Genomic DNA, 15,996 nt, shown 5'->3' with positions numbered 1-15,996 from the left:
AAAAAGGGAGGAGACCAAAACTGTTGAGAAAAGAAAAAGGACTCAGAGTTAAGCAAAAAAAACAAATAAATAAAAAAATTAAAAAATTAAAAAATAAAACAGCATTAAAACAGCATGGTCCTTTCAGTGCGTGAAGAGTTAAAATAGGGATAGGATCAGAGGAGCAGTTGAGCACTAAGACCCAGGGAAGGCATTGCTTCCCCTTAGTCTTTAGGCATTTTATTTTTTTGATCAAGCCAGAACGCAGCTTCCCTGTGGAACCAGGTAAGCAGGGGTCCTGAGGGCGAGGGGTGTCGGGGGCTGAGGGCTGGGCCCAGTTACTGAGTGTGTCATAGGGTTGCCAGGTGTCCGGTATTTTTGCCTCCTGGCAGGGAAAAAAACAAAAAATACTGGACATTTTAGGTGACCGGTATTTTCTGCATTTTTTTTACTGAACAGGAGGCAAAAATACTCGACTGTCTGGGTCAATACCAGACACCTGGCAACCCTATAAATTGGAACTCACACTTTTATAGCAAATATAATGACCAGGTCCAAGAATTGCAGGGGAATGTTAAGCTTTAAATCAACATGAAGAAGCCAGAAGCTACAAAACTTGAAGTTGAAACATAATTGAGCAGCAATCTCCATGGACTTGATCTCAAGTGCATAGAAATCACTGGGAGTCTTTTCATTGACCTCCAATCAGGCCCCATGTTTATGATCTTGATTTTTCCTCAAGTGTCAGAACACCAATACCACTGCATATAGCAATAGAGTCCCAGAGGCTAACATTTTGATTTTCTGATGTAGTATGTAATGCAGACAGGCAGAACCAAACCTTTGAAATTTCAGCTGGGGCTGAAGCTCAGGCTCCAAGCCTAATTACTCCCCACTCTGGAGTCTTCAATGCTTCAAAAGCAGCTGCTTTTCCGGAAAAACTTGCCAGCTGGCTACACTGGCCACTTGAATTTCCGCAAAAGCACTGACGATCTCATGTAAGATTGTCAGTGTTTTTGCGGAAATACTATGCTGCTCCTGTTTGGGCAAAAGTCTTTTTCCAAAAAACTTTTGCACCAAAGGGCCAGTGTAGACAGCAGAGATTTGTTTTCCACAAAAAAGCCCCGATCGCGAAAATGGCACATCTAGATTGGCCACGGACGCTTTTCCGCAAAAAAAAAATCTAGACGCGTTTTTCCAAAAATGCTTTTAACGGAAAAGTTTTCCGTTAAAAGCATTTCCGGAAAATCATGCCAGTCTAGACGTAGCCTGTCTGTCAGCTCAGGCTGGAAAGCTAGTTTCTGCAGGCTGCATAGGAATGGCCAAAGTGTCTGCGCTCTGAGGCAGAATTCCGATTCAAAGGCTAATCCCTCTCACTGCATTAGTCATTCTAGCTCTGGAACAGAACTCTACTACCTACGCTGATTCTTTGGGGTCTTTTCAGACCCTGCTTGAAAGCTTTCCTCAGGAACCCAACTTGCTCCCTATGATCTCCCCAGTTGAGCTTTCTTAGTCCTTTTAAGACTATTTCATGCTATCACTTGATCCCAAATAGTCTAGTTCCCTCAGGCTGGGAAGCAGCTGCTTAATTGCATCACATGTGGGCTGACTGAATGATGTGGAGGCTAACAACCTGCAGGCCTTTTGGCCTTTAAGGAGCAGGCCACTCTCCTCCTAGGGCAGGCCTACTTGACTTTGGAAGCCCCGGGGGCCACAATGATACTCACAACACATACCGAGGGCCGCAACTTAAGCACGGTTGCATACACATGCAAATATATATGCAAATATATGCAAATAGCTTCTTTCACACTCATGGGCATGAATACAAAGGTTAAGGCAAGACTATACAACACACAGACCCCATTTAAATCAGTTCTGATTATATGAGTAAATATTGCATTTTATTAAATTTCCACCCATACAACAGCACTTTTAATGAGCAATGTGAGTCAGGAATGTAACTACTAAAATGCATATCAACAGAAGACCATTTTACTGGCTACTTTTTTGTTTTGGCTCCCACCCCCAGGCCATGTGTTGAGCCCCATGTAAACCCAAACTGCACCGTGGGCCACAAACAAAGGGGCCGCATGCTGGGTGTTGAGTAGCCCTGTCTTAGGGCATCCTCCTAGAATGCAGGCAACGCAGGTGCAAGTCTCTGCTCTGTCTGATACAGACCAAAGACTTCAACCTGGATTTCCCACATTCTGACTGAGAGCTCTTGCTTGTGGGTATTCTGAAAACAGGCACAACACTTCAAAAGCTCATGGGTTTATCCCAATGCAGAAAAGGATACACATCTAAAATCTCATTTTGTTTTGCACGGCAGGAAAAACTTTTCCCTCCCATCATTGCCTCTCATGAGACATAGCCCTGGTCTAAACTAGGGAGTTATTTTGAAATAACAAGTGGAGTGTCCATGCTACCTCCTGCTTTCCATGAGGAATAACACTTATTATTTCAAAATAGCGGTAGTGCAGATGCTCCACTGCTGCTATTTTGAAATATTTTTTTCCCAGGGTCATTAAAAGTAATTACTCCCCAGAGCTTCCTGGGACTCTAAGACAAGGTAGCACATTAAGGGAGCCTGCCTCAGACTAATTTCCAAGCTTCACTGTAGTGTGGACATATTATTTTGAAATAGTTATTTTGAGAGTTATTATTTCAAAATAAGTTATTTTGAAATAACTCCCTAGTATAGATATGCCCATCATGGACGTCTGATGGCTTAGGCAGGAAAAGGCTCTGCTCGGACCTACTGTCTGAAATAAATAATGAGGACATTATGAACAACTTAGCATCAAAGAGTAAATTTTAAAAAAATTGTTTGATGTGAAAAAGTGGGCCATTCTCAACCCATTTCCTGGGCCTATTTTGATTGCCAGTCTGCCCCTGACCGCTAGCCTGGCTTCGCCCACATTCCACCCCCAGAACACCTACTATGGGCATTTTGGGGCAGGTGTTGCTGCCGCCAACATCTGCCTTCCCTCTTGCTCCTGGCAGGGGAGGCTGGAACCACACGACCACCTCTCCTACTCCTGTGCTCTGAGACCTGTGCTCTGTGCATGCTCCCCTTGCCTCTCTGCCCCTCCTCAGTGCTCCGGGGAGACCGGGATGTGCTTGGCATGCTGCCTGCCTCCTCCCCTCCCCATTGGGTTGGGGTCTCAGCAGAGGGGGGTGGAGCTGGAGGTGGGACTGGAGGCCTGCCTCCCTCAGCCCCAGATGCACCAACTGCCCATGATGCCCATATAGTACAAAGCCTTGTGTTTGAGCAGACATCTCTCTGCAATCTAAATTACTGTGCTTCAAGCCTATCCTCCTTGCACTAACAAAATAGGGAACTGTCTCCCTTCCAAAAGTCATTATTTTCTATAAATCTTAATTAAAGCACAGATGTCTTTGTTCAGCATTAGAGCCTTTAGACATGGAATGCATTTCTTATAGCATCCCAATGGCAAGTGTGTGTGTGTGTGTAGGCAGGGGAAGGTGTTTGATCTAGCACAGCCATTTCATGTCTTTTACTTTTTGTCGCTAGCAATATAAAAGCAATGTGCCAGCAGGTGGCACTGAAGCCACATTTTATACTGCAGATAAGCACAAGCTGGAAGAGAATGTCCTACGCTAATGGAAGCCATTAGCGTAGCAAGCACTAAATGCCAAAATCTGAATTAATGCAACATTGAGTTTGATCAGATAAAAGAAAAGAAAAACTCAGTCAATACAAAATGTAAGGTTCCTGTAGCAATGTTAACTTAACCACTCTGCCCATTCTCTTTATTTGTGGTAACATTTAACAACATAAAGAGCGATGTAGAAAAACAAAAATAGGAAATCAGACTTTGCTGTAGAAGCCTTTGCTTTGCTTATTAAAAAGAATTTACCAGGCAACCTTAATAATATATTAATCAAGTTGGCCTAATTTATTTTCCTAAATTATTTCCTAAAGAAAAAATCTACATAATGATGGTGAAAATGAATGAGTGCACACTACGAGATAGTGGTATGAGTACCCTTCAACAACTGCATTTGTAAGAGACATTTGTTTGGTGCAGAGAAAAGCTGCACCTTTGCCTCCCTTGAAATTACTAGGGGTGGCTGGGTTGAGGACTTGTTGATGCAATCTGAATTGCCCCAAAGAAGTTAGGGGGGGGTGGAGAAACTCTATGCCAAAAAATTAAAAATTCTTCATGGCTGTTGTGGCATTAGAGGGTGTGTCTACACTGCACCATAGCTTGAAAGAAGATATGCAATTTGAGGTATGCAAATTGCATATCTTATTTCAATCTTATTCTGAAATATCTTATTTCATAATTTGGCACTGTCTACAGAGTGCCAAATTTTGAAATACTCAACTATTCCAAAATGTGCCTTACTCCTCATGGAATCTGGTTGACAGGGACATTGGAATAGCAAGCCCATTATATTTCGAAATAATGGGCTGCTGTGAAGATGTGAGATGGCTATTTCAGGATAGTCCATTATCCCGAAATAGCATTGCAGTGTAGACGTAGCCAGAGTGGCCTCTGTGGGGTAAAAAGTGGAACTGTAGCACTTTTCAGGCAAAATGTATATTTTGTGTGGGGAGAAAAATCTATGCCAGACATCAATTCTGCATGTGCATACTGGTGTAGAATTCTCCTAGGAGTAATAGGGTACATCTACATTGCATGCTTGTTTCAACATAAGCTATTCTGGAAGAAATACTCCGAAACAGCCTATTTCAAAATAGCATGTCTACAGTACAGGGAAGCCTCAAAATTAGTCTCAGGCACTAATGTGGATGTGCTACCCCTATTTAGAGCCCCAGGAGGCACTGGGGAGTAATTAGTTTCAATGGCCCTGGGGAGGAGCTATTTCGAAATAGCAGCAGTGGAGCGTCCATACTACAGCTATGCCAAAATATGTAACTATTCCAAAACAGGAAGTTGGAATAAGCTGTCCGTTATTTCAAATTTATTTTGAAATAACGGAATTGCTGTGCAGATGCTCGCATTGTTCCTTCGGAATAATGGCCATTATTCTGAAATAATGCTGCTGTGTAAATGCACCCATAGTTATCTACTTCACATTTCTCAGCTTCTCTAAGACCCATTACATTTGGAGGCACAAAACCCAAGAGTCTAGACCTGACTTGCATGTAATGATCACATATTGGCATGTATTTGGGGAAAGAATAAGGGGCCTGCCAAGGGGCAAGAAGTCCAGTTTAACAGGAAAGGCTGAAAGGTGCATATTGAAGTTGTACTAGGCCTTATAGAGATGGTGAATTTATTTAAAGATTTTCTAAGAAAAGTATGGGATTAAAGCAGTCCCCAGTGCCCCAGCCAAGTGTCTTGGCTGGTCTATAAGCTGACCCAGGAGGGGAAGAAGAATCATCAAAGCAATGACATTACAGTGGTGCTAGAACCACTCCATGACAGCAACAGGCTGAAGCAAATTTGCAGAGGTGTGGTGCATCCCTCTGCAGATTGAACATCCCCCCCCTTCTCCACTATTGCACCAACCACACCAGTTTTGCTGCCCAGGACCCCTCTGCACCTGTAGTAGTACAGGCAGGATTTTCCCTTTATGTGTGGAATTGTGAGACTAATAATGTGGGGAACTTGGCCCACAGAGATTGGAAAGAAAACACTAGTAGTCATCTTGGAAATGCTGTGCCAAAGAGAAATACTTTGGTGGTGTAGAACCACCATAGCCCGCTGTTATCCTCCCCTCCTCAGCAACTGACATGCTGAGTCATGCCAAGATGAGTGTGTGACCAGAGATGGACTGTACTCTGACAATCTCCAATTGACGTGTCTGATCCTTGAAATAACAGCCAGCCCTAAGGCTCCACTAAACCACACATGGTCCAGCACAGACCCAGACCCAGAATTAGAGAGCTACAAGTGGCTTTTTCACAGTTCTTCCCCTCAGTGGTCTTCACCATTTATAAGTACAGCTAAGGAATGAATCTGTTCTGATGACTAAATTAAAGGGAAGAGCATCAAGTTCTGCAGAACCTAAACAAGCTATTTTGGTAACATAGGCTGCATTTTTTGAAACAAAATTGATTGTATTGGAAAGTCATCTTTTAAATTAATTCCTTTACACATTCCCTTGTGGCATACAGACAGAGGCATAGACACCTGCATGAATGTAGCAAATGAACATAGAATTGCTGAAGTTTTCTCAACTGTGAAATGAAAGCTGTTAATTACTATCATTCAGTTTGAAAACACAACGCTGATGCCTTTATTTCCAATGCAGTTACAATATTTATGGAATTAATGGTCCATTCTTAAAAATCTGTAGTATCTAGAATTCTGTGAGGAAGTCATTTTATTAGAAGATGGAGAAATACATGAACGGGGAACTCACAAAGATTTAATGAAAGAACAAGGACGCTATGCTCAGCTAATCCAAAATCTCCACATGGAGCAAGCAAAGGTAACATTTAATATTAAGCATATTCCACTTTTACAGGCCTTAGAATATTGAAAATAGGGTTTCAGATCTCACAAGTAAATTTTTCTTATTTTACAGGATCCAGAAAATATTATGACTGAATCAGTCATAGAATCAGAGAGTGAAACTCAGGATAGGAATGATTCCACAGGAAGTTCTTATAAAGGGGTTGATAATCCTGGTAATATAATTTAACACAATAATCGGAATTGCCTATATTCTGCTGTTTAAAAAAGAAGACTAACTGTTCTATCTTTCCCATAGCTTTTTTAATGTCCGATGAAGAAATCATCAAAAAGGAACCCGAGAGAGACACACAAAGGGAAAAGAAGATAGGTATGTTACAAACACTCACTTGTGTATCTTTCTAAATTGTTTTTAAAAATAATTTAATTGTAAATTAATATATATTTCTGATTTGAAAGAGATTGCTGAATTCAAAATGTACTATGCCCACCAATTAGTTTATTTTCCTCAGGCCTTCCTGCCTGCACTGCTTTTTTGGCCTAGGAGAGCTGTCTTTTTGCTGTCTTTGTACAGTATAATGGGATGTTAGTGCATAATGGGCAGGGAAGCAGATCAATCACCATTACCTCTTCGCTTCTTGGAACAGTTTTAGATTAATTTAATATTTGTGAAAAATGCCACATGGAGAATACTGTAAGCTCATAACTTCCCTTTGGAACAAGCACAACACAGCAAGTTTCAGTGCACCAACACCCCCACCTTTGCCCTGCCATTGTGCCTCCAACCAATTCTATTCTAGAGCAACTGAGACAGATAGTAAGTCTGAGTGGGTGGCTGTTCTAATGAGACTTCCAGTAAGGAATGCCTACCTCCTCCTTCCTTCACCTTCAGGTGAGGCAACCTGAGAGACATTTTCAACTGGTTGGAAGAATAAGAGCAACTTTGAAATGTATTAAACATAACTTGTGGAAAAGTGGGCTTGTGGCCAAAAAAGTGCAGGAAGGAGGGAGCAAAGATAGGACACAGCCCGTTTTGTTATCTCTCCTGCAAGATGGAAACTTGTAAGCACTGACACTGTTCCTTCAGTTGCATGGCTGACACTGTCACTTATAAGCACGTCTCTCACAAATATGAAGAAATTAAAATTACAATGATTAAGTTGCCAGTCAGAGCCATCAGTGGAACCGAAGGCCACAGTATTAATGCTGAACAGGAGTTTCTCATTTGTATGGCCCAAATTGGCTGGAACTGTTATTTCAAGAACTGGTATATATTTGCTCTTAAAATCCTTTCAGAGAAACACAACAGGGTTAGGGAAAAAAAGACATTTTCAGAGCTAAATCAAAGTTACAGGGATGTTGTAAAGAACTAATATAGAGAGCAAATGTTTAACTGTAAAAACTCTCCCTTCACATTAGATGCTATACGTTAGCAGTGTGGTGATATACACAGGTTTATAACTATCATACGTGAGGCAGAGAGATTTGATTTTTTGGTCTGCCTTAGCATGCATATTTCTCTGCAAAGGAGGAAGAGGTAGAACAAGAATGTCAACAGAGTTTTGCATTCAAATGTATGTGCTATTTATCATTTTTAGAAAATCCATATTACTTACATTTTAATTGTCATCACGATTTTCTAGTTATTCAAAAACCATTTTGAATGACTAGATGCATTTTATTTGTATGCATTTTGTTTGTGTGGTAGCTCCTGCAAACCAGCTTTTTCAAAAAGAGGAAAAACAAGAAGGTTCTGTGACATGGAAAACCTATCGCACTTACATTAAAGCTTCTGGAGGTATAGTCTGCAAAAATGTCTTTGCATTTTTCTTTGATATTTCCATTTTCAAAGCTAGGATTCCTTTCTGGTGTTTTTCATTACATCTAAACTTTGATATTTCAGTTTTAGATTGACTCAGTCTCTACCCCATTAAAGTTTCTTGCTTTAATCTTATTGAAATTAGACAAACAATAAAACGGTTGCTTTGTTCTCAAGAAACAAAGCATTGTAATCTCCTAATAGAACCTAGAATTGCAGATCACTGAGTTTTATAGAGAAATATGTTAGTAAGTAAGTAATAACTGAAGGCATTCTGACATTTATTAGAAAGAAAATGTGAAACATACTAGTCAGAGAGAAGCCTGACAAGCAAAATTTGGATCCAGACTGGGATTTCAAGATTGAAGCTTGCACTAATTCACATCTGGGTTTTGGGCCAGCTCATTAGTTAGAGAAGTTAGCAGTCAAATGTAGGTCGGGATCAGATTCAGATTTACACACCCCACAGATTTCCAGGGAGTCTGTGAGATTTTGTTTCAAAAGAACTTCTAATCTACAATTACAAAGAGAAATTGTGTTTATGTAAATACATATGCACATTGCTACTCTTAAGATTTTCCCTCTCTGGGTCTTATGTTAGCCATAGGCACAAATACTGTTGCTGAAAAAGTAACACTGAAAACTCACTTTGACTTCAGAATTTAACTCCCTGTCCCCACATTGATGTAAATGGCAGTCTGCATAGGAAGAGAAGAATAAATATGCATTAAACAATAGAGTCTTTGCTGAGAAGATACCCAACAGAGTATATGAGTAGAATATGCTCAAACATTCTTACATTATCTGTTTTTTGGTTCCATTTGCAGGTTTCATACTGTCTTCCTTTGTTGTATTTCTCTTTATTTTGATGATTGGCAGCTCAGCCTTCAGCAATTGGTGGTTAAGTTTCTGGCTAGAACAGGGTTCAGGGGTAAGTGTAACAATTTAATTGTAAATTTCTGCTTCTTAAAACGGAGTTGCACACATATTTGAAGTATAATATCAATAATAAAGTACAGCTCCAGCATCTAGGACAGTAAGACAATTAATTGCTACACAGGAAACTTCAAAACCTGCTTCAGATGAAATTCTTATTTGTCTTAAATTCTTCCCATCTGAATTGCAGTTCATTTTTATATGGTTTTCATAAACACCTTTTCTCGAAGTGTCAGAGGGCCACTCTCTGTTCCTTTGAACTTATTTGAATTTGCTCTTGAAAGCATCAAGCATGTCACCATTGTTAACACAGTGCTCATTCAAATTCATAGTGCTGAGACAGTTTTCTCTCTCCCTCCCTGAGCAAATTAACATGTGACTGTCACTCTAGCTAGCATGGGTAACAATAGTAGCTAATGTGGCAGCAGAGAATTCAGCATAGACTAGCAAGACAAGTTTCCACTCAAGTTATGCTGGGCTTCTCCTAGGGTCATAGGCATGTGCACAGGGTGTGCCGGGTGTGCCTAGGCACATCCTAATGTAGAGGCGGACTGGCCCAGCGGGACTGAGCCACCGGGCTCTGTACCCTTGCACCAGAGCCGGGAGGGGCACTGGCAAGGAGGCCGGCAAGCTGACCCCGGCTGGGGAAGGTACCGGGCAGGGTGAAGAGAAGCCGTCAACCAAGGCGGCAGCATTGGGAGGAGCTGGGGCTGCGCCGGGGGTGGGGTCACATGCAGTGCACTGGAGGGGGCAGTGACATGTCGGCGTGGCTTTGCAGCGCCATTTTTAAAAACGGCCAAGCCGCGGATTGTGGAAGGAGACGCGTTGAGTGGGGTGTGGGGGAGCACAGCCTGGCTAGAGGCGGGCTGGCGGCTGGGCTGGGGCTGTGAACACCGAGCGGCCCAGATCTAGGTCCGGTATGTGGTCTGGAGCCTGGGCTGTGGGGACTTCTGGGGTCTGATCACAGCAGACTCCAGCTTGCAAACTTGAAGGCAGAAGGTAGGCGATGGGAAGGAGGGGGGAAAATAGGGAGAAAGGGTGGGAGAGGAAGGGGATTGTGCTGATGGGAGGGGGGCAGGTCAGGAAAAGAAAGGGGAAGGCACCAAGGGACACGGTGGAGGAGAGACAAATGCGGGGGGGGGGGTAAGTGGAGACACTGAGGAAAAGGGCAGGAGCTGGGGGGAGGTGTCAGTGGGAGGGGGGACACGGTGATGCTGGGAGAGGAGAGGGTAAGGGCATTGGGAGCTAGAGGGGGGGAGGTGCTGGGAGAAGGCTTGAAAGAAGGGGTGGGCATGAGGAAGGTGGGGATGGATCAAGGCATGTGTGAGGGCACAGGGGCATGAGGGGAATGGGGGCAGAGGGTGGTGAGGGGGTGGGCATCAGGGGAAAAGAGGGCAAAAGGGGCAGGGGGAGTGAAGGAAGGGGGAGGCACCTGGAAGGTGAAGGTGCCAGGGGACTCCGGGGTTGAAACAGAAGGGCAGACACCTGCAGGGGAGGGACCAGCACTGGAGGAGAGAGGCAGGGCAGGTGTGTAGAGGGAGGTGTTAGAAGAGGGGATGAGAAGCTCACATGATCAGAGTGGGGCTACTGGAGGAGTGGGCACAGAAGGGAGAGAAGGGCTGGTGGAGGGGGGCAGGTTGCAGGAAGGCTGAGGGCAATGAGAAGGGCAGGCATCAGGACAGCAGAGGAGGATGAGGGTTTGGGGGCAGCAGGCACCAGGGGAGCTGATGGAGCAAGGGGAGGAGACCTGGCAGCAGAGGGAAAAGGTAAAGATTTATAAGATATTCATTAATAACTTGGGTGCCACAGTGGCACATCCAAACAAGCCACATGAACTCAGTACTGGTGCACAACACAAAATTCATTCTGCTCATGGGAGGAAACTCTTAGAGGGAACACTTCCCCCAGCCTCTCCGCCCCCGAGTTAATGTCACACACATTGGGTTAATGCAATTGCAGGATAGTTGCATGCAGGGGATTTGGTGGGGGCCAAACTAATCGCTGTTGGTTGGAGGATGGTGGGAAAAGTCCTTGGGGGGGGTCGCGTGCCACCTTTTACTTCTGGTCATGTGTCCATCTTGCCCCGAGAGTGTTGCCTCCAGAGGCGTGGCTAATGGGGGTCAGGAGTCTGGCTAATGGGTGTCAAAGAGTACATTTAAAAACAATTCTTTGGGTGCACACCCTAATGAAATGTGCTGCGCATGCCTATGCCTACGGTGGCTAGCCTGCACTGAAGCCTGTACTACCACATCTTTGTTACTGTTACCCAGGCTAGTTTAATGCAAGCCTGAGTGCCTAGTGGTTCTACGCTCACTCCATTTGCTGTGTGTGTGCTTTTAAGTCAATGAACCATCTCCCCTCTGCTACTTTCAGCAGCCTCCTGCTTATTCCAATGCAGCAGTCCCTTCCTGGTTTGCAACACTGGATTCTATCCACACTGCCCCTTTAACTGTACATTTATCTAGTCTCCTTCCTCTCCCATTTCTACAATTTTGTGCTCCTCCCAAAGTTAATCTTTTACTTATGTTATTGTATGCCCCTGTATCTAGGATTCTCTGCCATCTCCCTCCCACACAATGACTCGCACATTCATCTTAAATCCATTTAAATATTTTTCCTTTCTCTTTGCCACAGAATGAACTCTCTGTAAGGACTCTGAGATAATGCATATTAAGGATGCCATAAAAATCAGATTAATTGTAGTATATTATATATGCATTGAGAACATACTAGCTGGGAATTCAAAGCTGTGTATATGGCTGATTTACTGCATCACATTTTTTCACAATAAATATAAATAAGTGGATATGAATCATGTACTAGTTTATATTAGTTTGAGTGCTCTATTGTTGCACATGTTTTACTGGAACAAAATCACACCTAAATTTCCCATTATCATGTGATAAAAATAATTTAGAGCTAAATTGTGCCTTTTCACCAAATGAAAGGAGCTAAAAGCCCTGAATGTCAGAGGTACAATGTCTCCTTCTCTTGCCCCCTTTGCCATGCACCTGACAACTAATGTTGGCCAGGGCACAGATTCCGCACTTTATCAGCCCAGCCATAAAAGATTGTTGGAAGAGAGATTTCTTCCTTCTATTGGTCTCACAACTATGTAAGGCTTTAGCAAGAGTAAAAACTTGTCCATATGTAGCACTGCAAAAGTGTTTCATAGATGAACATGTTCCCGATTACAGTACTAAGTAAAAGAGGTTGGACTAGCTGGCTATGGCTCAAATTTAATTGATTTTTTTAATGATAGAAAACCTAACAATAATATAAATGAAAACAGCTTTTGTGTAATGTTTCAGTGTATGCTGTGTTTATAACCTCAAAACGGCATAATAAAATAATAATAAATTACCTAGATTTTATATTTCAGTGGATCTCAAAATGCTCTACAAAGGAAGTAGACCTCATTAGTAACTTTGTGCTTAGTGCATCCGAACCACGCAACATAATTTCCAGCAAAAAGAATTAATTTGTTTTCATTCTTCAAGCTAAAAGAAATGTAAAATATAAAAAAATTCATTAAAGGAGAAAAGTAAAACTGATTCTTTCTAATGTAAGGTATTATAACAGGTCAAAAAATTCTTTTTAAAAAATAAGGATGTTTCTGACAGTGCCTCTGAAAATACAAATAAATAGTAATTTTTCCCCTCTTAAATTTACAAAATTTCAGATACTTCAAAGGCAGGGACCTAAAAAGCTCCTGATATCTGCAGTGGGGTTTTTTAGAAATGGAGATTAAGCTTACAAAATAAGGTAGTTTTTTTAAAGCTAGAGTGGTGTTTTAAAATCTTGACTTTACTTTTCCTTGTCTGACCTACATTTCCACAAAAAAATAAGAATCATTGTCCTTCTGGTAACTGCTTTATCAACACCACTTCTATTTCCATAGTTGTACACAATGGACCAGGAAAACTAAAGTCAGGGTTATAAAAGATTTGTTCTTAACTACATAGAATTACCTTAGTTTGAAGAGTGAGTGTAAGAACTCTGACTTCTAGATTGCAGTGTCTGACTGGATGGCTCCCTGCTGAAATACACAAGTGCAGGTTTTAAAAGCCAACTACAGCTTTCAGGAGGCAAAATTATTACATTTTATATAGCACCACAGATACAAATGATACTTAACAAATCGTATTACTAGAGTAACAAGTGGGACCTAGAAAAATCACATCTGTCACAAAATGACACACCATAGTTATTTAAAATGTAACGTTAACAACAAAGACTTCAAACACTTTGACTACAAATATTTCTCCAAAAGCACAAGACCCCACCCCACCTCCTCACATTTTCACAAAAGGAGACTTCTCCTTTAACAATTAATAATATAGATCCTATGGAATACAGTTGAGCAGTTCTGATTTCAATTAGTGTAGGGAAGTGACACATATACAGGCTAACTAGACAAGTCCTAAAGAATTTAAAATGGATGAAAATAAGTGTATATTCAAATTAGAATGGGAGATAAGTTGTTAAAAGAAATGAAACATAACAGGTAGGCAATACTGAAGCTGTCCAATTAAAATACATTTTATAAAACTTAAAAAAATAAGAGGAAGCTAGCGAAGGGTTGTGTTTAACATAGTCAGAGAATTGTTGTTACAAAAATCTGTAGGATTTCAAACTGGAAAATTGTTTTCTTTGTAAAAAAATGGTAACACTGGATGAGACTGAAGCTTTGTGTCTGCATGAAACCAGTGGATATACAACATTGTGAGGATTTCCCTGTGTAAGGGTCCAGGGAAGATGCAAGTGTGCAGTGCAGGTGACATAACAGCTCTATGACACCCTGTCTCTGACCCAGGCACAGGGACAGTGGTGTAGATGAAGTAGCCCTATACTTTAGTTATTCCAGCTTCCTTTATCCTTATCCTTTTATCCTGTTATCAATAAGAGCTTCCAAATTCAAATCACTGTGTTTTACACATTTGCTTTAAAGGCAAACTGCAGCCTCCCGAGTAATGAAACAGAATATCCCATTTGTGACATGGGAAGCATCTCGGATAACCCCAGTCTGCACTTTTACCAGTTAGTCTACGGAATGAGCATGCTGATCATTATTGTCCTAAGCATCATCAAAGGGTTTGTTTTCACAAAGACAACATTAAAGGCTTCGTCAGTGCTACATGATAATGTATTTTACAAGGTATGGAAGATACATCGATGTAATTGTTATCAAGGATATTTGCCAAAATAAGCTCAAAAAGGATGGAGCATGGTTTAGTAGTTAGTTTTGATGCCTGGGGCCATGGGTTCTGTTTCCAGATCAGCTGCAGCCTTATTGTGTGACCTTAAGCAGTGTACATTCTATGCCGCTTTCTTTATTAAATTATAATGTCTGCCTCCCGCACCAGATCACTGTCAACTTTAAATGAATGTTCACAAAGTGCTTAGAGCGTCTCCGATGAAAGACTCTGTAAATGCAAACTATTATTTCCTGTAACCTGGGCCTCAAATGATTCTGATGAGGGAAACTGCCAGTTCACTAGCACTGTGCAGTGAGATAGAAACACCACACAAGTTTTCAGCTTCCTCTGAAGCATCAGATAGTGGTCTCTGCTGAAGGCATTTTTACTGAACAAAAAAGGCAAAAGGGTAAAAGGTTCAAAAGTGACATCTGAATTCAAATCCAAATGGAAATCACGCCAGGCACCAGAGTCGAAGGGTCAAAGGGTAACATTTTTGAAAAGCATCTAAATTCAATCTTCAGAAGTGATGTAGTCACCTAAAGATGCACATAGTAGCCTAGTGGGCTTTACAAAGGTGCTGAAGCATCTAAGTTGTAGGTGGTGATGCCGTGGGTGCTCCAGCCCTGCAGCACCCTTGGAAACAAATGGTAGAGCTCAGCTCTCACTGGCAGACAAAACCAACCAGCTCTTCCTCTTCTCTCCCCTCAGCACCTCCTGCCTGCCACTGGTATGTGGCATGCAGGGGTCTGGCACTGGGTGGGACAGGAGCAGGAAAGGAAGGAATGAAGGTGGGGCCTGCATGGGGAAAGGACGGAATGGGAGGAGCAAGAACACAGCAGGGGCAGGAAGAGGCAATGTGGGGGTAGGCCCCTGGAGGAAGGGATGGAGTGGGGGCAGAGCATGGGTTGGAGTGGGGGCAGAGCCTAGGGAAAACAGCCTGTGATCTAGGCACCTAACTTGCTTTGGTGCTTTTTTTTTTAACATGTATAAACTCCTAAGTCATTCGGGTGCTTTTAAAAATTTTACTTCATTACCTTAATCTAGTGTGACCTGTCCTATGATCTTATATTTTATGACACCTTGATTCAGCAAAGTGCTTAATTAAGTGCCCAGCTCTGAGCAGATGAGTAGTCCTGTTAAATTCAGAGGTACTACTCACCTGCTTTGAGAGGCAGGATAAGTGATGCAATATTTTTTATTGGACCATCTTCTGTTGGTGAAAGAGACAAGCTTTCAAGCTTACAAAAAGTACTTCTGATCTGAAGAAGAGCTCTGTGTGGCTTAAAAGCTTGTCTCTCTTACCCACAGAAGTTGGTCCAATAAAAGATATTACCTCACTCACCTTGTCTCTAATCTCCTGGGACTAACATGGCTAACACAACACTGCAAACACCTGCTTTGAAGCAGACATCTGTTTAAGCACCTTGATGAATCAGAGCCTATATAGCTTATTACAATTATTCCTTTTAAAGTGTACAGTAGATCCTCAGCATTCTGATTTTCATGTGCATTTACTTTGTTATGTTATGATCATGACAACGGGAAATAAGCCTTAAGAAATATTTATTCTATTTTCAAAGGCTGCTTCACAAACACTATCTGATATTGTAAAAGCTACAATACATTTGTTTGCTGTTCCTTCTAT

The 15,996-nt window shown here is 41.9% G+C and overlaps 1 protein-coding gene across 6 annotated transcripts in view; it reads left to right on the top strand.

The window, feature by feature from the left end:
• ABCC12 (ATP binding cassette subfamily C member 12) overlaps positions 1 to 15,996 on the top strand; it is a 92,570-nt gene that overhangs the window by 50,407 nt on the left and 26,167 nt on the right. For all 6 annotated transcript variants that reach the window (XR_012906711.1, XM_075940213.1, XM_075940214.1 and 3 more), the window contains 6 exons: positions 6,277 to 6,411; positions 6,508 to 6,610; positions 6,694 to 6,765; positions 8,104 to 8,193; positions 9,042 to 9,145; positions 14,102 to 14,308. Coding sequence is in view for 5 of the 6 variants with exons in the window: in XM_075940213.1 (XP_075796328.1) it covers positions 6,277 to 6,411; positions 6,508 to 6,610; positions 6,694 to 6,765; positions 8,104 to 8,193; positions 9,042 to 9,145; positions 14,102 to 14,308 (711 nt within the window). In the remaining variant the exon portion in view is untranslated. The remainder of the gene's footprint in view (positions 1 to 6,276; positions 6,412 to 6,507; positions 6,611 to 6,693; positions 6,766 to 8,103; positions 8,194 to 9,041; positions 9,146 to 14,101; positions 14,309 to 15,996) is intronic.

The sequence above is a fragment of the Pelodiscus sinensis genome, chromosome 12, assembly GCF_049634645.1.
Source record: "Pelodiscus sinensis isolate JC-2024 chromosome 12, ASM4963464v1, whole genome shotgun sequence".
In the NCBI taxonomy this organism is placed as follows: Eukaryota; Metazoa; Chordata; order Testudines; family Trionychidae; genus Pelodiscus; species Pelodiscus sinensis.
This window is presented reverse-complemented; position numbering and strand designations above follow the sequence as displayed.